At 40.7% G+C, this 25,608-nt stretch overlaps 1 protein-coding gene across 3 annotated transcripts in view; it reads left to right on the top strand.

The window, feature by feature from the left end:
• The window catches only part of ADAMTS12 (ADAM metallopeptidase with thrombospondin type 1 motif 12), a 415,782-nt gene that overhangs the window by 294,871 nt on the left and 95,303 nt on the right, over nt 1-25,608 (top strand). For all 3 annotated transcript variants that reach the window (XM_036846885.1, XM_036846887.1, XM_036846886.1), the window contains 3 exons: nt 6,831-6,951; nt 13,401-13,645; nt 15,102-15,240. In XM_036846885.1, the coding sequence (XP_036702780.1) occupies nt 6,831-6,951; nt 13,401-13,645; nt 15,102-15,240 (505 nt within the window). The remainder of the gene's footprint in view (nt 1-6,830; nt 6,952-13,400; nt 13,646-15,101; nt 15,241-25,608) is intronic.

Below are 25,608 nucleotides of genomic sequence, written 5' to 3'. Positions count from 1 at the left end.
GATCTGTTGATGTGCTCTGTGGTATTATTTTAGGCATGAAGCTGGGTCAAGCTGAAGAAGAACCAAATTAAAGGAGGAATTACTAGGAAAAGGCAACTCGGATTATTTCAGTGGTATTGAATTGTTTGTTGGTTACTTGCCAACAGAGTTAGTTAAATTTGAGGAAAAACTGAAATTAATAATCGTATAGAGTTTTTCACAGAGCATTTTGACATTTCATTCTCCATTGATCACCAACACGAGCTCCTTAGGAAGAGAGATGGCATGACAGGTAGTTATAAACCAGGTCTTCTGATTTCGATTTAACTTTTTCACATTGACTCCATTAAAAAATTCTGCCTTTATATAAAGTACTTAGATCTGATTTTTTAATGCTTTTATGTGTACAAACATTGAAGAATTTATCCCCATTGCTCACAGTCTGTTTTGCAAGGAACTGACGAACGAGTTTTGTGATCCAACACTCAGGCATAAATCTCAGTTTAAAGAGAAGGTGTTTTTAATCAGTGAAAAAAGAAACTATATAAAAATACTCAATTAGCTATTAGTAAAGCATAATGGCTTAGTGCTCAGGCTCTAGAATATGAACCCAGTACCACTATTTCCTAGCTGTATAACTCTATACATCTTTCTAAGACTCAGTTTTCTTTCATAAAATTGGGATATTAACATATCTTAGATTAAATAAGGTCATATAGGTTAAGCCCTTAACAGAGCCCCTGGCACACAATAAACTCTTAATATATTTTATTTGTTTTTGCAAATAATTATCACAATTTTTTTCACTGGACCAAATTGTTGCCATGAAAACTCCTGCCCATAAATTGTTAGCACCCTGCGAAGGTGAATTTATCACCTTGCAGTTACTGATGGACTTATTCCAGTAGTGACCAAGGCACAGGAGGCAACATGATGATTCCCAGGACTGAGTGAGCTAACAAAAAGCCATAATCAGACTCTAAATTGGAAAGAGCTCAGGCAGAATTCTCTTCCTGACACACTAATTACCACTGTAGCTACAAAGAGCCAAAAATAATTAATATATTTTAGGTTAGACCTGTTCCCTAGAGCAGGAAAAAGTTTATTTAGCTAATTTAGGCCCAAACAGCCCCATTGCCATTTAATACAGTGGTTCTCAGGGCTGGCTGCCTATTAGAATCAGCTGGAGAGCTTTTAAAACCTACTGATGCCTGGCTCTATCTCCACTCTACTAATTCAGAATAGCTGTGATTTGGGTCCTGGGCATTGGTATTTTTAAAACTCCTCAGGTGATTGCCATATGCTGCTAGGGCTGAGAACTTTAGTCATCAAAAAATGAATGTGATGCTAAAATTATCTTTTAGACCTAGATACCTTTGCATGCATAGAGACAGTATCTTTAGCTTGTGATGGAAAAAACAGATATTCTGAACAAAACATAAGGGGTCTTGGGTGTCTCTCTTGAAACCAGTTAAATCAGCTTAATAGAATAAGCCAAATTCTCTCAGCTTGCCTTTTTCTTTCTGGAAACCAGTTAAGCCCTTTTAGAACCTTTAATTACTTTCTGTCTACACCACCCTGAGTTAAGTTTTTAAGCAGAAAAAAATATGTCAAATCAAGTTTACCTTAATAGCCTAAATACAATTTATCATTTAAAGATCCAGATTGTAGTGTTTTCTAGCTTTTGTTAGTCTTCTTATTCATTTACCACAGTTTTTTCAAAGGGAATTGAACGTGTATTGAAATAAAAAGTTACACCATCAGAAAAAAATATATATGTGTCTAATTCATCTTCTTTGTGGATATGAAAATATTTGCTTATATTCATATAAATACTTGTATTTGCTTATACTCATATACTTAGCTGTCTATTTGGAAATTATGATATTTGCCAACATTTTGGCATCTTAGATTTGCAGATTTTGTTGTCGAGGAAATTATCGAACATTGATCAGAACTGAATTTGTTTTAGGAAGTATCTGTCTGTGCCCCTCCCCCAATTTTTTAACTTGTACTGAACTCCTAAGCTGCTTTTTTTCTATTTGTTGACTTTTTTTCTACTATTTCATTTACTTACTGTATCTACACAAGGCTAAGATTTTTAAGTAAAGTGGTATTTACAGTTAAATTATTTTCTCCTTTCCTTTTTTAATCATAAGTACAACATGCAGTAAGCTTTTAAATATATGAGCAGATATTCCCACCCCTCTTCCAACTGTCCCAGCTCTGCAGTCTTACCTGCTGTCTTAAGACAGGCTGCTAACCATCCAACTCGCTCACCCCTTTCTCTTGGTAACAAGTTCTTTGACTTTCAGTTCCTTCACTCGTCCCTTTTCTCCGAGTCAGCAAAGCTTTGGCTTCATTTCTTCCCCAAACAGCCTAGATGCCCTGAACTAGCACATCAGCCATCCCCTAGATTTCTCCTCTTAGCCTTCCATCAACCTCTTTCCTCACGGCCCTGATTCTGACCAACCCAACCACAATGATTTTTTGTTCTTACAATCAGTCTACTATACACTTCTTAAAATAATAATTCAACTTTGTGAATTTGTGCCCTTACAAAGTCAATGTCTTCAACCCCAGCCAAGTCCTTAACCTTACTTGACAATCTTCCTACCTGCCCTAAGTTAGCTCCCCTCCTCATTGCTCTCAGAAACTGTCCTGAACCTTCTTTGTTCTCTCTCAAGGCCATTTTGGCCATCTCAGCGATTGACTGAATACCCCAAAATCAATTTCTCTGGGCCAGATGTCTTTCTAGAAGGCCAGGTCCTATCTCTTGGCCCTTAAACTTATGGTGAGGAAAGCATTATTGCTGCTGTCCCATTTATTAAAGGACAATATCATTTACCTGTTCTTCTCAGTTAAGCATAACTGACATTATCTTCACACTAAAGTTTCATTAGCTGGGAATGAATCTCCTCTTGGAACCAGGCATTTTTCCAGTCTCTACCTCTGCCAAGGGACTGTAGAAAGAAATGATGACATTCTAAGTGGATCAGGTCAAGGCGCCAGTTGGTATTTCAGTCCTCAGTTACTTGAGAATTTACTAAGTAAAACAGTAAAACTCATAAGGAAGAAATGAGAATTGGTAAGAATACGTATTACTTATTCACTCACGTAGGGCTGAAAGCCTAGTGGAAGACTGGGACCTGACTTCTCTAAGTAATACTCAAGATAGGATGCTCTTCAGTTCAAATGACAGGGTCAAGAATTGATGATACACTTCTGCACGGGAAAGGAAATAGTCATCGGAATAAAGAGGCAACCTACAGAATGGGGGACAATATTTGCAAACCATATATACAGTAAGGGGTTAATATCTAAAATGTATGAGAAACTCCTACAGCTCAACAGCAGAAATACAAATAACCTGATTTTAAAAATGAGCCAAGGACTTGAATAGATGTTTCTCCAAAGAAGATATACAGATGGCCAACAGGTATATGAAAAGATGCTCAACATCATTAAACATAGAGAAATACAGGTGAAACTCATGAGATATCACCTCATACCTGTTAGGATGGCTATTACCAAAACACAAAAGATAACAAGTATTGGTGTGGATACGGAGAAATTGAAAACCTGTGCACTGTTGGTGGGAATGTACAATGGTGCAGCCACTATGGAAAATAGTATGGAGATTCCTCAAAAAATTAAAAATATTTATTTTAATTAAATTAAAATATTTATTTTTAAATTAAATTAAAAATATTTAATTTTTACCATATGACCCAGCAATGCCAGTTCTGGGGTATGTATCCAAGAGAATGAAATCAGGATCTTGAAGTGACATCTGTACTCCCGTGTTCATAACAACATTATTCACTAGCCAAGATACGGATGGAAACAACCCAGATGTTCATCAACAAATGGATAAAGAAAATGTGGCATATATATACCATGGAATATTACTCAACTTTAAAAAAGAAGGAAATCTTGACATTTTGACAACGTGGGTGAGCCTGGAGAACCTTATGTTAAGTGAAACAAGTCAGTCGCAGAAGGATAAATGCTACAAGATTCCACTTATATGAGAATCTAAAATAGTCTAACTCATCGAAGCAGAGAAGAGGATGGTAGTTGTCAAGGGAACAGTGGAGAGTTGCTGTTCGACGGGTAGAAAGTTTCATTTATGCAAGATGAATAAGTCCTAGAGCTCTGCCGTACAACGTATTGCCTGTGGTTAACAACACTGTATTGTGCCCTTAAAATTTTGTGACGAGGGTAGGTCTCATGGTAAGTGTTCTTACCACACACATACACAAAAGGGACGCAAGGAAACTTTTGGAGCTGATAGATATGTCTATTGCCTTGATTGTGGCAATGGTTTCACAGGTGTTTGTATGAGTCCAAACTCATCAAATTATAAAATTAAATATGTGTAGTATTCTATATATCAGCTACACCCCCAAGAAAGCTGTTTTTTAAAGAAAGAAATAATGATAGGAAATTAAAGGGATTTTCTTTTTTTAAAAAGAAATGCAGCGTGTTGGGAGGCTATCTGGCCTCCTTAGAGGCACGTCGGAGGAGAGCCATACTAGATCAGAGCCCCTCTGATCTGGCTGAAGGCAGAAAGACAGTATTGCTGTGGCCCTGTTGCCAGAGCACAGGATGTGGAAGAGAGGAATGTCTGTTCATTTTCCCCTGAGAGCCTTACATTTTATGTATAGCAAGGAGGACAGACTTCTGCCATCCTAGGCCTTCGTTTATGTACTCAGTTCGGTGTTGACTGTGCTGTGCGCAGCTGATGGAGGAACAGAAGGGTGAAGTCTCCACAAGAACCACGCGCTATGCCGTGGGCCAGCCTACTGGGGTGTGTGTGTTTCCTTCCCCGCCCCTGCCCCCCAGGGATGCAGGCAAATATTGCTGGAGGAGAAAGATGGGCTCAAGGTATTTGTTTTTCTGGCTTTCTTTTTTCCTTCACATTTTTTATCCATCCCCTCTTGGTAGAGATTTTTTTTAAACACTTCAGTATGTTGCAAAGTATGTTTCCCTGGCTGGTTCCAAATCAGTGAAGGAATGACGGTCACTGAGAATAGGATTTGTAAAGGTCAGCTTATTAGAGGATGCTCAAGCTTGACGTAAACATATCACTTGTGACGGGTTGGCATTTTGCTTATAACCAGTGAAGGCACACATCCAAACAATTTCTTTCTTTTCCATTGTGATTAGCGTTGTTAAGTTTTTTTAATCTCTTAGCAGTTTATTTTTCCCAGCTGGGTCAAGTAGCACCGTCTTTGGATCTAAAGGAAGTTAGACATGGTTAACCTGAGTAATGGCGCTATTTTTTGTCTGTGGGCCTTAATTATCTCTTTAGATGGTGTAGGGAGGGTGTAAAGACCTAAATGGTTCTTCCTTTCAGTTGATTTGAGGTGGCTTTAAAATAAGAAAGGGAATTATCTTTGAGAGAGAGAAAAAACTACCTGGGCACAATTCTTCTTCCCAAACAGAAAAGAAAAATCCAATTAATATAATATGGTGTAGGGACTTCGCTGGTAGGACAGTGGTTAAGAATCCGCCTGCCAATGCAGGGGACACGAGTTCAAGCCCTGGTCCGGAAAGATCCCACATGCTGCAGAGCAACTAAGCCCGTGTGCCACAACTACTGAGCCTGAACTCTAGAGCCCGTGAGCCACAACTGCTGAGCCCACGAGCCACAACTACTGAAGCCCACGCGCCTAGAGCCTGTGCTCCGCAACAAGAGAAGCCACCACAGTGAGAAACTCGCGCACTGCAAAGGAGAGTAGCCCCCGCTCGCTGCAACTAGAGAAAGCCTGCATGCAGCAACAAAGACCCAACGCAGCCAAAAATAAATAAATAAAAATTTTAAAATATATATAATATGGTGTAGTTTTTCCTCTTTCTTCTACCACTGAAATGTGGTTAAGGAATATAGGCCGTGGAAGAGAGCAAGGAACAAAGGACTTCAGTGGAAGTTCACGTGTTTTCCATGACTTTCCATCTGAGTGTTAACGATTCGCTGGTATCTGATGCTACCAAACACCCCAAGTTTAATTACTCTCCTTTTCCAGAATGGGAATTGGATGGGAAAGGCTTGGCCGTATTGGTGGGTGGAGGAGAAGGAACCAGTGCAGAGGGAAGGATGATGATTTGGGAGGACCAGTGGACAGAACACTGAGAAGTGGTCAGGTCCAGAGCACAGGAACAAGGTTAGGCCTGGCTCAGGGGAGAAATGACCAGTTCCTCCTCTGCAGCTGGAGGGAAGGAGGTCAGGATGGCTGGGATACGGCTACATGTGACAGGTGGTGGGGCTGGGGTCATAGGAGGCTCCAAAGGATCTGCTGATGGGCCTGCAGGTCCGAGATCTCATCCCTCACGGGGCTGGAATGGTCTCGGCATGAAGCCACATTTTCCCCCAGGGCTGCCAGTTCAGACAGGAGCCAGAGAGAATATCCCCAGTGAGGAATGTAAAGGGAGTGAACAACTAAGTATCGGTGGAGTCATTCCATCATCCCTGGGAATCTCATTAGAGAGGAGGGGGCATGAGGTTTGCACATCTGAAAGGGATTTGCTGCTCCCCTGACAATGATTCCAAGACATTTTCATGGTTCCATTTTTGGAAGTGTGTTCAATTCTGCCTCTCATTCAGGGGAAATTGCAGATGCATTCAGTGTGTACCTCTTTCCGCTCAAAGCAAGTATTTCCTTTACCATCAGTGGGTGCTTTGGGTATTCTTCTGGCCACCACCAGGAAGAGGAAACATTTATCTTGTATCTGCCCCCCGCCGCAATCTCATCCAGAGCAAAGGGGGGGAAGGAGGAGTCAAAAGCCCAGGGCAGGTGTGGCCTCTCCTGCCTGTGTCATTCGTCCTCAACCTCTCTTCCCCGCAGATGGTCGGCTGTGACTATGAGATCGATTCCAACGCCACGGAGGATCGCTGTGGTGTGTGCCTTGGGGATGGCTCAGCCTGTCAGACCGTGAAGAAGGTGTTTCAACAGAAAGAAGGATCTGGTAATAAACAAATAAATAATTGAAGTGGCAGGGGACTGAGAATGAAGGTCAAGATGGAGTGCTACTCTTTTTAAGCAGATTGTGACTTTCACAGAATTCAAAATGGGTATAGCCTTCACTACAAAGGGATAAAGGTTCCTTGGCAGTTTTAGGAAAGGGGTTGAATGCTAAGCAATTACAGGAAGCATCACGTTGCACTAGGGATCTAAGATGGTTTAGTGGCTGTGCACAGGACCAGGTTTAAGAGTGTGATCCCTGGAGAGGATCCAGGGCTGAAGGCCAATGGACCGAGACCTGTGGGAGAGAAGAGATGAAAAGCTGGCTGAGGAGGATGCAGACATAGGAGCAAATTCTGTAACTGAGGGCAGAGAAGCCAACAGTGGGTTTAAAGGCAGAAGCGTCGGGGTGTAGCTTCAGGACCAGAGGAGAGGCAAGGCAGGGTTGCTTCAATTTGCTCTTATTCCCAGTTCCTCCCTGTAAGGGGGTCCCAGCCAGTGGTGCCTTAAGGCTCTCCAGGTGGCTTCTCCCACCTAACATGCCCTCCTTACTCACATCGCACTACTCCTTTCCCATGATTACCTTTTTCGAGGTTTCTTCCTTGTGCAGCTTTGGGCTACTGATAATCCTCGGGGCATGGAGAGCCCATCCTCATCCCAGATCAGCTGTGACCCTGCAGACTGTCTTCAGTAAAGACAGTTCCCATGATCCCTTGGCACCAGCAGTTGCTGAAGGCGTCTTGGGAGGAGGCTAAGTTAGGCCTGGAGATGATGAAGACAACTCAGAGCATCTTAGTTTAGTCCCCCTCGTCCCCTCCTCCCCAAGAAATACCCTGAGACAAGAATTCAGGTACCATGCGTTTGTTTGGAGGTCAGAGAATCCTGGGAAACACCAGTAGGGCACTGGAGGAAGTGAAACAGAGAAAGGAAGGCAGCCAGAAAGGGAGTGTCATTAAGCCAGTTATTATATAGGAGCCAGTGTAGAAGTTGTACTTCCAAAGTTTTCCCGCCCAGGAGGGAAGGCGTTGAGACAGTACACACCAGCTCCCATTAGTCATTGCTTGGCGCTGCTTTGGGGAGGTGGGGGGATCTTGTTGTTAATTCTCTAAATTCCAAGGAACGCAGGTGCTGGAAATAGGGTGGCCAGGGTGCGCCACCCAGCTAGAGCCAGAGGGGATGGGGCAGTATCCCACGCTGGGGCTGGGGCGATGCCTAGGGTGGAAGTCAGATATAGTGGGGCACCTCCCTTCTAGACTTGCTTAACACCCGGGATGAAGTTACTGAGTATGCCCCTGAGTATCGGGTGTGGTCATTAAATGACCTATTTTTCCCTAGCACACATCCCCAAAATTTGGACTTAATCCATTGACTTCCCAAAACTACCACTCTAGACTCCTCTGGCCTTAATTGGCTTCTCTAGACCTCACCAATGCCAGGCCCTCTGACCACTGAATCAAGTCCTGGTCTTATTCACACTGGCCTGCTTTGTTTTGATGCTGGGAACAAGGGACCACATTTTCTGAGCATTCTGGAACTCTCCTACGACTAATTGTGTCACTTAACTCAGTGCCCAAACCACCAGCCTTGATTCCTACCTCTTTTATTTAATCACAACCGGAATGTGCTCAATTTTTGTTTGAAATCTTTTTATGGAACTAGAACAGTTACCATATAAAATTCACCTTTAATTTTACATTTTAAATGATACATTTGTTTATCTATTGAGTAGATTTGATGCACATAGTAATTTTAAGTCTTTTGGCACAAGAAGTTAATTCAATTTCCACTGTCTGATATACCTCACATACAATTTTTTACTTTTACAATTCAGCATGTTAAAAAAAAAATCTATAATCTAAAAAGCAGAGGAAAGACACAGAATGTCCCTGTTCTTCAACTCTTGCTGCCAGTATCCATATCTTTAGAATAGGAGATTCCTGAAATAGAGTAAAAGCAGCAGCTGCCTGGAATTATGTAGGTACCTGACCGCCTGGATCCCATCTACTTATTGATTCTGTGTGTTTATGTGCTTAGTTCTTCCGGCTGTAGCTCCCTAGGCTCTGCCACTAATCTTTATGGTCAAAAGATTAAATTCATATAGAGTTAGGAATTGACAACAGTTACAAATTATGCTAAAATTACCATCTTAATCCCATAATGAGGCATGTTCTGGACTTTTGCTGGTGGCTCCCTAGGCTCTGTGACAAAATAAAAATGATCATGAATGAATGGAACCCATTAAGAACACTCACAGCACAGGTCGGAGGGCTGTGGCCGCAGTGTGGGTGTAGGGTCTATACAAGTCCGGGCGGTGGGACATGAGACACTTTTAGGAAGAAATGATACGGCTTCATGACTCAAAGTTGCTCCTAGGCTGTTCCGCAAGGTTCAGTTTCTTTGCTGTAGATTCAAGAGAGAATAGGGACCTTTCTAAGATTTTAGGGAGGGTGAACGACGTGAGGAGGTCAGTGTCCTAGAAAGACTGGTTTGCCAGCAACATACAGAATTGCCCGGAATAGGAGAGCCCAGCGCTGGGAACCCAAACATTAACCCAGGTTCAGGAGATAAGGGCCTGGACTAAAGAAGTTCATGTAAAGGGGATGAGAATCATATAAGAAAACATTCCAGAGACAGAATCAGAGGCAGAAGGGAGGACATAATGATAAGAGAGGACATGGCTTTCTTGAAACCATGTTTACCAAAATACCACCTTACTTGGAGACTGTCCTGTGTCATGCTTTCCAGGAAACCTTGGGTTGGAAGGGGTAGAGAGAGTGACTGGACACTTTACACGGGAGTTTTCCCATCAAAAGAGCTGAAAGACCTCCAGGGCTCAGGGCTGTGAGGAAGCATTTAGGGTCAGGAAGCCCCTGTCGGTGTCTATTCCCTCTGCTATGTTTCCACTGGTTTCTAGCAAGAGGATTATGGTTGCTCACAGTGTGTTCCAAGATTCCAGGCCCCCTACAACCCTCTTTTGAAATAATTGAGGCTAAAACTCCAAATCCAGAGCAGTTTAGTTCTCAGTACATCTGCCTGGCAAATGTATTTGTACGTAGCTCTTCCTCACTGTGATTTGTGAGCAGGTCAAATGCAGTTTTGGATCTGAACCAGACAGCAACGCATCACTGCTGTCAAGCCAGGCTTCAGAAGATGGATCTATCTTTCCCAGGAGCCCCCTCGCAGAAACCATGGCATCTTGGCCTGCAGTGAGGATTGTCTTGCTTGCCACACACTGACAGCGTAAAAAAAAAAAAGACAAGCTGGTAGTTGTAGTTAAATTGCCTGGGTTAATAGTATGACCTCTTTATAAACACATTTTTATCTGAAGTGACAGACTGGAAACCAAATATGCCAGTGGGTAAATCCTTTTTTTAGAATAGTTGAATAAGATGCACATTAGCACCAATAATCCATTGTCACTCTTATGGTATGTCTTCAGAAGTGAAGCCAGTCTTCTGCTCCATCCACAAAGGCCCTGAATATTCTTTTAGCTCAAGGTGTTCAAGACTCAGTAATGGGATGGTTTCTCCAGGTGGTCTCCATGGGTCTAGAGGCTCCTTCTTTGAGGTCAAGATTATGTTTTCCACTTCCCCCAATACTGGTGTGAAAGAATCGTGTTTACTAAGGAAAATGGAAGAAAAGTGATTTACTGAATGAATATATTCATTGTTCTTAATACTTTGGAGATATTCTTACCAACCCTGAAAATCTGACCTTGACATAGAATGAATGTCTCAATAATCCTTCACCCCCTACAACTTTTTAATATGATTCTCATTTCTGTAAAGAAGACCCATGAGGATGAGACATTCAAGGGGATTTTTTTCATCTCTTCTACCAGTCACATTTTTTCATTAAAAACGCTGTATTAGGAGTTGGTTAGCAAAGCCTGGTTACAGGTGTGTGTGTGTGTGTGTGTGTGTGTGTGTGTGTGTGTGTGTGTGTGTGTGTGTGTGTGTGTGTGTGTGTGTGTGTGTGTGTGTGTGTGTGTGTGTCTGGCCATGTGCTGTGGCATAGATTTCTTCCTCTCTTGGGAACTCAGTTTCCTCATTTTATAGATAAAGAGATTGATGGTCATTCCCTTCCACCTAAATGCCCATTAACAGTTGGCTGATTAAATAAATGGGTTTATGTCATTTTGGCAGTTGTTGAAATGCTAAAAAAAATGTGGAAAGATATGTAAGGTATATTAAATTTAAAAAGCAATAGTTAAAATAGTTCACATAGTATGATCTCACTTGTTTAAAAAAGTATGTGTATGTGTGTTTATACATGCAAAGAAAGGTTTTGGAAGAGAATGCAAGAAACTATTAACTGTAATTATCTTTGGGACATACGACTCTGGGTGGAGGGAAATGGAAACTTTTACTTTTCATTTTATACTCCTCTCTATTGTGGGTTATTTTGTCATGTGTAAAGGAGTCTGGTGGCTATGTTATGGTTCTTTTCGACTCCAAACACCACAATTTTATCTTTTGGGTTCCTCTTAGGTATTCTTTTGCAAAAATATATTACAAATATGTACTGCTTTTGCTCATGGCTAAATCTGCCTCCGTTTACATCTTCTTTCTACAAACTGTTCGGAAGCAGCAATTATATTCAATGAAAGCTTTTATTTTAAATTTGATGTACTTTGCCTTTTGATAAGACAGAATCTATATAAAATAAATATTTCTAATTTTAGATTTTCTTAAGTGGAAGATAAAAGGCAAATTCTTTAGGGTTTTTTTCTCATCAGTTCTCACTGTTTTTTGTTTTGGCTTGGTATTTGTTTGTTTTTAAACAAGGGATATGGTGGTTGCCATATTCTTTAATGCTAGTTGACTTTATGCGTGAGCTCTGCTATGAGAAACTCTGCTATGCTGCAGGGAGCAATGCTCCAAAGGCATTTTAAACAATTGCATCACCCTCAATTACATGTGATTAAATATTTTCCCTGAGCTACTTGTAACTTAATAGTTTCAATCAGCTGTCTCAGGCAAGTGCGTGAGGGCCCAATGGAATTTAATCAAGTACTTCAGGCCCCATACTTCACTTCCTTTGGATGGGAGCTGCCAGTTTGAAAAAATTGAGCTGAGGTTGTGGCCTGTACCCAGCTTCTGAGTAAATCGTTCCTGCTGGCCAGACATGGGTTTTAACTCCCAGGATCCCATGCTATGTTAATGTCTGAGGGAAAGAGAGTAGTCAGGGCACTTTTAGGTGACAGAGATGAGGGTGTGTTTGTTAGTCAAAAAAAAAAACTTAGTGTATATCCAGTGGAAAATGATCAAGGTCTTAAAATCAAGTTTTGTATGGAAAAGGTAAAGGAACAGAGAAAATTTAGCTTAGAAAAGGACAAAATAATTGATTAGCAGAGTTGGGAGGGATGTCAGACATCATCTCATTCAAGCTCTCATCTCATTCAACGTCCTTCATTGTGCAGATGACATTCAAAGAAGTTAAATAAGTCAATGGACATCATGGGGCTCATTCGTGGCAATGCAGAAACTAGAATCGGATGTCTGACTCCCATGCCCCAGTACTCCTTGCCCAATGCCATCCCCAGCGTCTTTCCATTCTATCACAGCTATGAGATGATGGTTCTTTTGAAGCATAAACAGGATGAATGCATAAAGGGCTTAGCCTAGAGTCTGGCAAAGAGAGGAAGCCATTATGTGTTCATTCCATTTCTCCCCAGTAGGTCTCCTACCATAACAACCAATAAGCAAGGATAAGACTGTAGCTAGAATTGATCATGGTCTTTAAGTAGATTGTCCTCTGTGCTTTTTCAGAATGTTGGGCTAGAACACGTGAGAACAACATAAGTTTATATTTCATCAAAACATAAGAAAAAATGTGAAAAAAAAACCTTTCTAATGAATATAATTGTCCAGCAATATAAAAAGCTGTGCTCAGAGCTGAGTTTCTCATCACAAGCTGTATTCAAGAGTGCCAGGTGGCAATCAATCCAAGACTCCCTCCAGAATTCTCTTAATGAATTTAAGCTATGATTAAATTACTTCTAAGAGTCTGTCTTTAATTTTCAGGCAATGAGGATGAGCGAAAGGATGTAGCCACTGCAATGTTTAGGGAGATTAATCTGATAGCAGCAACAAATGCAGAAGCAGAAATGCTAATGGGAAGCTGGCTAGGGGCTGTATCATTTTGAACTATTAACAGAAAATCACAGAAAAATAAATGCTGGATCAACCACAAAAGGTTCAGTGTTCAATCTGCATTTATTTCACCTCTCCTCTCATAAAACTGATTACATAGTGAGTCACAAGGCTCCTGAGAATTCTACTCTTGGCCAAGCTTTTAAAGTTCCCCGTAATTAGTGCATGTGCCAGTCCCAGTAACCACCCAGCAGGAAGGCAAGGGCACTAACTGATGGAGATCCTGGGAAGAGGATGGATGATGAGTCAGAAACAGACTGTGTTCAGCTAAGCTTGCACGCCTCTCTTCTCTCCTTAGGTTATGTTGACATCGGGCTGATTCCAAAAGGAGCCAGGGACATACGGGTAATGGAGGTTGAGGGAGCTGGAAACTTTCTGGCCATCAGGAGTGAAGACCCTGAAAAATATTACCTCAATGGAGGATTTATTATCCAGTGGAATGGGAACTACAAGCTGGCAGGGACCGTCTTTCAATATGACAGGAAAGGAGACCTGGAGAAACTGATGGCCACAGGTCCCACCAATGAGTCAGTGTGGATCCAGGTAACACAGAAGCAAAGGGAACTGCTGACATGTGCACTAGTTAGGATCTTTCTAATTTTCTTTTCCAAGGTGTTTGCTAGGGGATATTCATTAAGAATGCTTAAACCTTCTTTTAGCAAGGAACAGGGAGGGAAGTGAGATATTAGTTTATGCTGCTAATCCTTTATTGCCTAAAATTGGCAAAACCCTTGTGATGAAGTGCCATGGGCCCTAAAATCATCTGTTGAATTCAGTTTCCAGTATGGTTGACAGGCTATTTATTTCAGAGTGAGTGTTCCTCAGGTATAAAAGCGGTGCTACCAGTCTATGTCAGCCTGGCATGAGTTTCCAAACAGCTTTCCAGCAGTGGTGATGAACTGACATGGTTCCTTCACATGTTATCATGTGGTTGTCCTCAGGCAAAAGGTTTGACTTCGTGAAACTCTTGGAGGAGAGAGGGGTTAAGATGTAGCATGTGCTCTTCAAAGGCACAAGTGATTTGTCTTTCATACTAGCAAAGAACTGTAGAAAAGGAGTGGGGTAATTATACCAGCAGACCAAGGCAGGTTGGGGATGATGGATGGCCCAAGACGGTCACATCTAACTATATTCAGAAGTTAGAAGGAAGTCATTTCAGAGCCAGAGATCAGAGCATTCACAGAAGCTGGAGGTCAGTGCTTGACAGCTATGGTCCATAAATGTCAGGAGACCTTACATCTTATAGGCCCACCCCGTGGAGCAACCCATCTACCACCTCTAAGCGTGAGATTAATCCATTACAAACATGTGGTAAGTAGATCGCCTGCAGGAGAGGGAAGTGAGGGGAAGGTCCCAAATTCTGTCTCCAATTTTATGCCTTGGCTAAAACCCATGACCATTTTAATCCCAGAAATATATGCTTTCAAGAAAACTAATCAGCCTGAGAGCTAGAGAAGGGCACCATAAAGCAACAACAGTGGCAACAAAAGTTACTGTTTACTGAGTGCTAGCTATATGCCAGACACCGATCTAATCATATCTAGTCACATTACTTTTATTTGTTTAACCCTTAAAAGCACCCTATTAGTCATGCTATGATTATCCTCACTTTGTAGATGGGGAAAGTAAGGCACAAAGAGATTAAGTAACTTACCCATAACCACAAAGTTAGTAAGTACGCAAGGGCACAAGGTGACCTACCAGCCTATTGTTGGAAAGGACACTCTGGTCATTCCCTCAGAGTAATTCCCGTATGATTAGGCCTTCCATGAATTCCCATGAGAATTCAGTCAAGAAATAATAGAATAGGAGCAGATTAACTATAGACATATATAGACATGCAGGTGGAAGTAGAGGTATTTATTTAATGGTATGTATTCCAATGCACACCTCCGTGACTACTTTAAGATGATGGACATTGTACAGCATTTTTATAGGACTGTGGTTTGCAGTATAAAGTCACAACAGAGTTTGACATGACCCTGCTCTTGTCCTTTAGCTTCTATTCCAGGTGACTAACCCTGGCATCAAGTATGAGTACACAATCCGGAAAGATGGCCTTGACAATGACGTGGAGAAGCTGGTGTATTTCTGGCAGTATGGCCGCTGGACAGAGTGCAGTGTAACGTGTGGGACGGGTGAGAACACCACCTCTCTCTATGAATCCACGTCAGCTTCAGAATAGGCCATGGAGGAAGTTTAAGCCAGCAGTTTGCAGTCTCGCCCCTAGGTCTGCAGGGTTCCGCAAAGATGGCCCAGGGGCCTCTATGGGGAGTAAATGTGTTGGTCATGATCTAAAGAAAGAGGCACTTTTTCTTTTATCAGTTTTACATACTGTCCTTCATGAAAGGTTTTGTTTGCAGAAAGGGTTACATGTCTTTTTTAAAAAAGCAGACCAGAAAGGCTTATAACTTCTCTGGTTGAGGACCTGAGGACCACAAAAGTCAAACCACCCACCAGAGGTATCCTTTAAATCACGGCCAAATCCAGACCATAACCGTCTCTCCTAATTCCTAGCCCAGTGTTCTTCTTCTGTTTCCAATTTACCAGTTTTTCATAGCTACAAGAAAAACAGTTTTCTCTCATAAATCAAGCATTGGAGAGGTTCCTTGCTGTCAAGTATGTCAGGATGGGACAAGTTCTGCTATGGTAACAAAGAAATCAAAATCTTAAGAACACAATGAAGGTTTATTTTTAACCCAGTCTAAATCTGGCACAGATTAGATGGCCCTGCTTCCTCTTGTAGCTGAGACATCTGAAATTGCCCCACAGGGGAAGGGAGAAATTGAAGAGGCAGACTGGCCCTTATAACGGCCTTGGCCTGGAGTGACGCAAACCACTTCTGCTCATGTTTCATTGGTTGGCCTCAGCCCTGTGGGCACAATCCCACTGCAGAGAGAGGCTGGGAACTGTAAAGGAGTATGTGTTTGTAGAGTGTGGACTCTTGTGGCCGCAGTGCTAGATGAACATTTCTGGGGCCTCTGGGGGCAGGGGTCGGGGCTGTTCTGGTACTTGGGGCTCTTCGCTCATTTGGGAGCTTTAATAGTAGACTCTGCCTCGCTTTCTCCTTTTGGATCCTGTCCAAGTCTGTTCGGGACCTTTCTGCCTCTACTGTTACTGCTGCCTATAAAGCTAGGGCAGCTATTGGCTGAAGTGCCAGAATCAGCAATATAGCAAAGGGAATCAAAGTGATGGAGAGAAGGGGTCAGGAGAACACAGCCTCCTCCCCCCTGGCTACCCTCTCGTGTACTTTGCTCCATTTGTTCACTTGCTCCTTCCACCCGCCCACCCCCACCCCCCAGGAGGTAGTCGTGGAAAGAGGTCCAGGGACAGACATTGAGTCGTGGCCCATCAGCCTTGTAAACAATTTTTGTATTACTAATTTCTTTCTTTCCCTCCTTCAGTATAGAAAACCAACAGCTCACTTTTAGAAATCACAGGAATCATGTGTTCATTTCAAAATGTGTGACATCTTGAAAATCCTAAGCCTCTGGAAATCTGTCTAGGTCACATCTGGCAGCAGCCGTAAAGGGCATCAGTAAGAGTCAGCTCTGCTCTTCCCACTGCTGCCCAGGAGGGCTGGGATCTTTTTGCTGAGAAGCAAAAGCAATTTAAGCAGAAAATAAGTTGGTGAAAAATATTTCCCTGAGGAGAAGTTGGGAGGAAAATGAAGTCATCGGGACTGTAGTTAACAAATACTTTTTCGATTTTGCATCCCTTTTGTTCTCTTTTTTGCAATGATGTACTGGTTCAAGCTTTAAGTTTAAATCATTTGTTCCGGGACACCACGGAGAGAAACTCAGCCAGTCCTGCCTGAGCAGGGCCTTCTCAGAGAAACACGAGATTATCCATTCCACCCCCCCTTCTATTTCAGCATGGGCCGAATTCTTTGCATTGCTTGTGTAGTATTTCAGAGCATGGGAAATATATTATAAATGGCTGATTTGTGCAGTGATCATAAAGATATATTCGTATTTAGCAAGGAAGTGAAACAGCCTTACCAAACAGCGGGCATTTGGCTTTGATACAGCCTGAACCTTCAGGAGCATCTCTGCCTGACTTGGGCAAATGTCACTCTGGTTATTAAACCTTAACAGAAGTTATCATAGTGCCCATGTGCTTACCTGAATTTCAACCATGCTATCTATTTGAGTGGCAGTGAGCTCTCTTAATTCTGGCAGAGAAGGATGACAGCATAGCTACCTTCACGCTCTCAGACATAGAGAATGAAATGCTAATATTCACATAAGACACTCACTGCTAAATATAAAGATGGAAGACTGCCTGAAACACTGAATCATTCAATGATGTATTTTTATTTCCTTTAAGTTAAAACTTTCTATATTATAAAACTAAGTTAAATATGTTACTGAAAAATTAAAGTCACCACCCTAACATACATGCACTTTGGTACTTTGCTTCATTGCCTTTCGATATTATTTTTTCTCATCATAGATGTATATAGTTGTGTGCATATGGATGTATTTATGTACATATACATATGTTTTCACTTTAACATCATAACGTGGGTACCATTCCATGTGTTACTCAGTCTCCATAGCTATCATTTTTGTGGATACATTATATTTCACTGGCGAGATGAAACAAAATTCCCTCAGCCAGTTCCTTATTGATCATCATCCTCTGATGAGCATCTTTGGGCCCATGTAAAGAATGATCTCATTAAATTTTAATTTGTAGATGGAATTTCTAGGTTCAAAAAGTAACATACTTATACCAAATGTTAAGAAACTTATTACCACATTGATTCCCATCAGTTGATTCCCATTGATTCCCAAGGTTACAAACAAGTAGTAGCAATCATTTTATTTTATTTTACTTTATTTTATTTTGTTATCGTGTTATTTTAGTTTTACACTTTTTCACTGGAAAATATTGCAAAGGTCCCAGCAAATAGGAGAATGCAATAACAAACTCCTGTAAATCAACCACACAACTTTATCAGATCTTATTATGTCATGTTTGTTTCAATCTTCATTTTTAAAGAGTAAGAAATTGCACAGATACACTTGAAGAGCACTGCCTAACTCTACTCCCTTTCCTTTTCCTCCAGAGTTAACTAGGGTCAATGTTTTATTTCCATGTGGGAGAAACGCTAGAAGGGAAGGAAAAGAGATAGAAGATCTTGGCAGTGGTCTAGGGAAGTAATAATAGTGGCTTGAACTAAAGTTAAGGTGGTACGGATGGAAAAATCATGCAAATGTGGAGATATTTAGGAGCTGTAGTAGACTGAACTTAATGGTTGATTCCATTTATCTTTTGATAGAGAGTGGTTTGTGCGTGAGGGAGGGTTGAAGGGTGACACCCAGTGTTCTCCTTCGCATAACTGGCTAAATGGTAGTGTCACTCACTGAAACAGGGAACATGTGACAGGAAACAGATCCCAAGAGGAGTTTATGATGATATGAGTTCAATTAAAGTGCCTATGAGATTTCCAGGTGAAAATGCCCAAAGGCAGTAAGTAACATGCTTATTTTAAAAAGTAGGTCAGACTGCCTATCTTTGTCAGTTTGGCTACTATAACAAAATACCATAGGCTGGGTAGCTTCAACAACAAACATGTATTTCTCACAGTTCTGGAGGCTGGGAAGTCCAAGATCAAGGTGCTGGCAGATTCAGTTCTTAGTGAGAATCTTCTTCCTGGCTTGTAGATGGCTACCCTCTCGCTGTATCCTCACATCTTATGTCCCTTTTTCTTTCTATAAAGGCATCAGTTCCGTCATGAGGACCTTACCCTCACGACGTAATTACCTCCCAAATGTGCCACCTCCAAATACCATGACACTGGGGGGGTTAGGGCTTCAACATATGAATTTTAAGGGGTCACATTCATTCCATAGCACTGTCCTAACAAACTTATTTTATCCAGAGTGAACTCCTGTTGTAATTATTTTGTTGTCTTTCTTGGTATTATATTTCTCTATGGATTTTGGAATAATAATTTACAGGCTTGATTTGAGTGTGATTTCCTTCTAGTTTCTTTTATTTTTCTCTTTCCTGTCCCTTTCCTCCCTTTTTCTCTCTGTGTGCACCCACTCTTTCTAGTTCTTGCAGTTTTTTCCTGACCACACTGTGGGACCTCATTTCAGGACAGGACTTGCTAAGGTGGTTCAAAATTGCCTCTCCTAGTGACATTGAAAATACGTTAGGAATTATCACAGAGCCAGTCTGGCAGCTTGGCTGAGCGCTCGCATGAGAAGCTGAGTCCTTACTTTGCAACCTTCCTAGGCCTGAAAGTCAACAAGAGTTAAGGCTCTAAGAAGTTTGTGGTGATAGTGGTCTCCTTCCCATCTCAGGTGGAGCAGTTAAAGCCCTCAGATTTCACGGGGGCTGTGCACGTGGCCACCACCCACCAACAGCTTCTGGCTGAGAGCCCGGCAAACTCTTCACCTAAGTCCTGCTCACCCTTTTGCCGGGATGTTTACCTACATTTAAGCATTGTGACATTTTGGTCTTCCCTTTTTATATAGTTATAATTTAATATCTTTTATAATTTATACTTTACATATAATTTACATTGTGCATTTGGAGCAAAGAGCTGCTTAAGTATAAATTCAAGAAGATGTAATCAGTCATTGGCTTCTTATCTGGATGAAGGCTTTTGGAGGAGAACCGAAACAACGAGTTCCAAGGGGAAGACGAAGCTCCACCTCCGCTGGCTCAGTCCTGACCCTGCCAAGGAAGAAGGGCCCGGTGGGGCTTTGCCTGTGCCCGTCCACCAAAGGCTGTCACATGTCTCTAAATCAACAGCCCTCCCCTTCCCAACCAGGCAGCTTGTGTTTACAATCAGCTTCTTCTAGCAACTCTGTATCTGTTTGCCTCAAGAGAATATTTTGCCTCCACATATGTACCCCTTCTCCTTTTTTAAAGGATGGATTTAAACCAAGGTGCCTCCAGGAACGAGGACAAAATGAGTATATTCACAGAGGAATCCAAAAAATACAATTTGAGGGAAAATGCAATAATTTTTGATGAGATGGGTGAAGGACAAGAAGCGAGTTATGTCGATTATTGTAGACACAATTTTGTGATTAAATCTGGAAAAAAGGCAGCCTGTTCTTTCTGCTTTTATTTTATTAACAGCTGAGGTAGTTAAAGTTATTTAAAATAAAATAAAATGTATGATTCAAAAAAAATTCACCAAGATGTTATTTCCTTAGTTTGACTATTTAAAAATTTTTATCATCTTTGCTCAAGAGCAGAAATCCATATGAAAAATTGGCAAGAGTATATTATAAATTTAGCTAACTGTCATCAAAGCCAGCCCACTTATTTTCCACAGCCTGCTTTTCCAAGGTAAAGAGGACTCAAGAGTATACCAGCAACGGGCCTCTCTCTCCACTAGTGTTCATTCTTCTGTCCTCTCCACCATATTTGCTTTCACTCCTGCCTTATCTGTGGGGCATGACTTTGGGGTGACTCTGGGAGAATTTAGGACTAGCTGTGCCTTGGGAAAGGTTGGAAGGGAATGGAATAGCAAGTGCTACCATTCATTACAAGAGGCTTGTTGAAGAAAATTTACCCCGGTCACCCATCCAAAGATCAACCATGAAAGTGCAACCAATGGATTATCTGTGGAGGAACAGCTGCAGAAATGGCTTGACACAGATGCTGGTCTCAATAGGAAGCTTCAGGAGTCCTTATTAAACAAAAAAATATTATGGCAAAACCTCAAGATCACTTTCCTAAAAATGTAAAAGCCATAGTTTTGCCCAATGGCAACCCTAGTACTTCAGGAATCTGTCAGTTGTAATATATTCTAACCAGAATTCCCATGTGTCTTATAAAACAGCAATGGCACTACTGTCAGACAATGGGTCATCACTTCTGAATGTAACCTTTGCCAGTTGTGTGCTCTGTTGTCTCCTCTGTGCTGTGTTTTTGGTGTAGAAGCACAACAATGGCCTGCACAAAAGGGGGAACATTTTCTCCTGCCCCACCCTGGACGTCACCCTGCTTGGCTGAATTCTCTTTGGACCGTAGTCATTGTTCCTTTGTTTAAGGAACGTCACATTCTGATAGGAAAAGGCAAATACTGAAAACTCCACTGACATATATACACTAACATGTATAAAATAGATAACTAATGAGAACCTGCTGTATAGCACAAGGAACTCCACTTCGCTGTACAGTAGAAACTAACACAACATCGTAAAACAACTATACCCCAATTAAAAGAAACAAAAAGAAAACTCCAAAGACCATGCGAAGCTCTTGGAGATTGCTTGAACTGTTCTAAGCTGCCTTAGAAACTAGATCATGTTCATTAGAAATAAATACATGTAGAACAGATACTTACATCACTGAAACTAGTTCTTACAGAGTCTGACAGTATTCCTAGTAAGGCTCAAAATAATCACGTGCATTTGAGATACGTCCACATATCCTTGATAAAGCGTGAGAATAATAAATAAGGGCACGTATTTCACTCTGATCCTGATGGGTGACCATATAGTGATGTTTAGAGGACAGAAAATCAGAGTCAGATACTTCCTTGACTTTTTAAAATTGCACTCATCTTGGCGCTACTCCGTCTGACTTTGTCCTCTATAATTGTCAGGTAGGATCAACCAAGTCCAGATATTGATCTCTAAAAATATCTGGAGGATTTTTTTAATATGTAGGACTTCATAAAAATAATAGGATTTATTGAGATGCATTTAAACATATGCTATGGAATGAGGATTATATAGTTTATCACATGCATAAATATGTAAAATAAACTACGAGTAATTCACAGTAGAGACCTGATAACCTTCCAGTTGTACTTCACTAATGAACTAATGAAAACTCTTAGCCCAGAGTAGCTAATCTGCTTTTTTTTAGTGATTGCCCTAGAGTTTGCAATATATGTTTACAGCTAATCCAATCCACTTTCAGATAACACTGTACCACTTCAGTGTTATGAGTACTTTATAATAACAAAATTATAGGCAGTATGAGTACCTTATAATAACAAAATAATCCTGGTTCCTGCGTCTCGTCCCTTGTATCATTTTTGTCATTCATTTCATTTCTATATGTGTACCTAAGCACATATACATATATATCATATATACATAAGCATCATAATCAAAATAATTGAATACATTATTGGTATTATTATTTTGAACAAACTGTTTTCTGTTAGATCAACTCCGAATAGGAAAAATGGAAGTTTTTATTTAACCTTCATTTATTGCTTCTTTAGTGTTTTTCCTTTCTTTATATAGATCCAAGTTTCTGATTTTTAATATTTTCCTTTTTTCTAAAGAATTTCTTTTAACATTTCTTTCCTGCAGGTCTATTGGCAACGAATTCCTTCAGTTTTTGTTTGTCTGAGAAATTATTTCTCCTTCACTTTTGAATGGTAATTTCACAGGGTGTGGAATTCTAAGTTGGTGGGTTTTTTTCTCTCAACACTTTAAATATTTCACTCTGCTCTCTTCTTGCTTGCGTGAGTTCTGAGAAGCCACATGCAGTTCTTTCTTTGTGCCTCTGTAGGTAAGGTGTTTTTTCCCTCTGGCTTCTTTCAGGACTTTTTCTTTGTCTTTGATTTTCTGTAATTTGAAAGTGATATGCCTAGATGTAGTTTTTTTGGGGGTTTTTTTGGGCATTTATTATACTTGCTGTTTTGGGGTATCCTGGATCCACGGTTTGGTTCTGATATTAAGTTGCCGAAATTCAGGTTCCCGTGGTAGTCAGCTTCTGAGTCTCTACTCTGGAAAGTTGGGAAGTTCTGACTCCCTCTATTCACTCGTCTGTCTCTCCAGTCTTGGGAGCAGCAGTTTGCCCTGTGCCCTTTCCTCTCTCATATCCAAGAAGAATTGTTGATTTTTCAGTCTGTTCAGCTTTTTGCTTGTCATTACAACAGAGTGGCAACTTCCAAGTTCCTTACATGTGGAACCTTTAACCGGAATTCTTTCCAAGGTGGCTAATCTAATATTCTCTTATTCTACTGGTCGTCTTAGTCCCATCCCATCCCATTTTTATCACATGCAGCCAGCAGAGATTAGTCCCTCCCCTGTTTCCAAGGCCTTAGTTTTGTTCCCTATTAGTGCACTTGCTGGGGATTTCTCAGTTGGTTTCTCTGAAGGCTTGCTTTGCTCAGTGTACCCTGTAAAATGCTGAATGTCTGCTTTTCTTGTTAACCCTGTGAGTTTTGTGAGACGTTGCAGGCCTCTGACTTTCCCTAAGTGTGTGCTTTGCCTGATTTGTACACAGTGGCTGCAGAAGAGGAGTTATAAGCAGGAAAGAATACTTCTTGATCATGGTAAATTTTGAAAATGGTTCCTACCTAGTTCCATTAAGCATTCTTCAAACACCAGCGATGCTCCTGTTTGAGCATTTCTTAAGTATTTCTTACATAATTTCTTTCTGACCATGACAGTCAATGTATGTAATCAGTTCATTGGGATTTCAGGGAGGAAAAAACTATTGGCTTTGAGTCTTACCAATGTTGTGAGAAGTATGGGTTTCAGCAATGGATAATAAAATCAATGTGTTTGAGCTCTTGCAGTGATGGGACTCAAGTTCTTCTTGACTGAGCCTTCATTATGAAGGATAGATCTGAACTCATTGATCAAGGAAATCAGAGATGAAGGGGGTCAAAGAGCCAGAAAATACAAAGTAAATATTTAGTGGGAACTGAAATTGAAAGTTGGTAGATTTAGGATGGAATTGTCAATAAGATATATGGTTATACAGTTCCTACTCTTCCCATCTTCTATGAAGTTACATGTTATTTCTGTATATTGTAAGGGAATTGTGGCAGTGCCCTCTATTGAGTCATAGAATTTTTATCATCTCACGTTATTAAAATCAATGTTATATCCAATTTTAGGAGAATTACAGATTATGTCCTAGTGTAAAATTTAACTTATACTGCTTAACTTGTACTCAAGTGGTTATAAAAAGAGATCTTGGTATTTGTCAGTATTTTAAAAACCAGGTATACAGTACTTTGAATCTCTTTCAGGTGATGTGATTAAATATTCAGTGGTTGAGTACCTTTGATCTTAAATTTTGATATAGTAGGAAATACTGCATTTTCTGCCATAGGTGATAACAATAAGTTGTCTTTAGTTGCTTTCTCTATACCCTTCCTAACTTGAATTTTTGAGCCAGAAAAATCTTATATGAACTAAATTAACCATATAACAGGCTCCCATTATTTTACAGTCTCAGTATTGAATTGAGAATATGATGAGCTATGTCACTTTTATTTCGTTTTGGTTTTGGACATAAGAAACTTTACTTGTTCTTATATCAAGGTATAATTTCCACTTGAGATGATCAGGTTCAGGGGTATATGAAGATAATTCTTTTTCTTTTTAATATCTTTATTGGAGTATAATTGCTTTACAATGGTGTGTTAGTCTCTGCTTTATAACAAATTGAATCAGCTATACATATATCCCCATATCGCCTCCCTCTTGCGTCTCCCTCTCTCCCTCCCTATCCCACCGCTCTAGGTGGTCACAAACCACTGAGCTGATCTCCCTGTGCTATGCGGCTGCTTCCCACCAGCTATCCATTTTATATTTGGTAGTATGTATAATTCCATGCCACTTTCTCACTTCGTCCCAACTTACCCTTCCCCCTCCCTGTGTCCTCAAGTACATTCTCTACGTCTGCCTCTTTATTCCTGTCGTGCCACTAGACCATTTTTTTTTTTTAGATTCCATATATATGTATTAGCATACAATATTTATTTTTCTCTTTCTGAATTACTTCACTCTGTATGACAGTCTCTAGGTCCATCCACCTCACTACAAATAACTCAATTTCATTTCTTTTTATGGCTGAGTAATATTCCATTGTATTTATGTGCCACATCTTCTTTATCCATTCATCTGTCGATGGACACTTAGGTCACTTCCATGTCCTGGCTATTGTAAATAGAGCAGCAGTGAACATTGTGGTATATGACTCTTTTTTTTTTTTTTTAAACATCTTTATTGAAGTATAATTGCCTTACAATGGTGTGTTAGCTTCTGCTTTATAACAAAGTGAATCAGTTATACACATACAATATGTTCCCATATCTCTTCCCTCTTGCATCTCCCTCCCTCCCACCCTCCCCACCCCACCCCTCTAGGTGGTCACAAAGCACCGAGCTGATCTCCCTGTGCTATGCGGCTGCTTCCCACTAGCTATCTATTTTACATTTGGTAGTGTATATATGTCCATGACACTCTCTTACCCTGTCACATCTCACCCCACCCCCTCCCCATATCCTCAAGTCCATTCTCTAGTAGGTCTGTGTCTTTATTCCCGTCTTGCCACTAGGTTCTTCATGGCTTTTTTTTTTTTTCCGTAGATTCCGTATATATGTGTTAGCATACTGTATTTGTTTTTCTCTTTCTGACTTACTTCACTCTGTATGACAGACTCTAACTCCATCCACCTCATTACAAATACCTCCATTTCATTTCTTTTTATGGCTGAGTAATATTCCATTGTATATATGTGCCACATCTTCTTTATCCATTCATCTGTCGATG

Source organism: Balaenoptera musculus, chromosome 3, assembly GCF_009873245.2.
Source record: "Balaenoptera musculus isolate JJ_BM4_2016_0621 chromosome 3, mBalMus1.pri.v3, whole genome shotgun sequence".
Classification (NCBI taxonomy): domain Eukaryota; kingdom Metazoa; phylum Chordata; class Mammalia; order Artiodactyla; family Balaenopteridae; genus Balaenoptera; species Balaenoptera musculus.
This window is presented reverse-complemented; position numbering and strand designations above follow the sequence as displayed.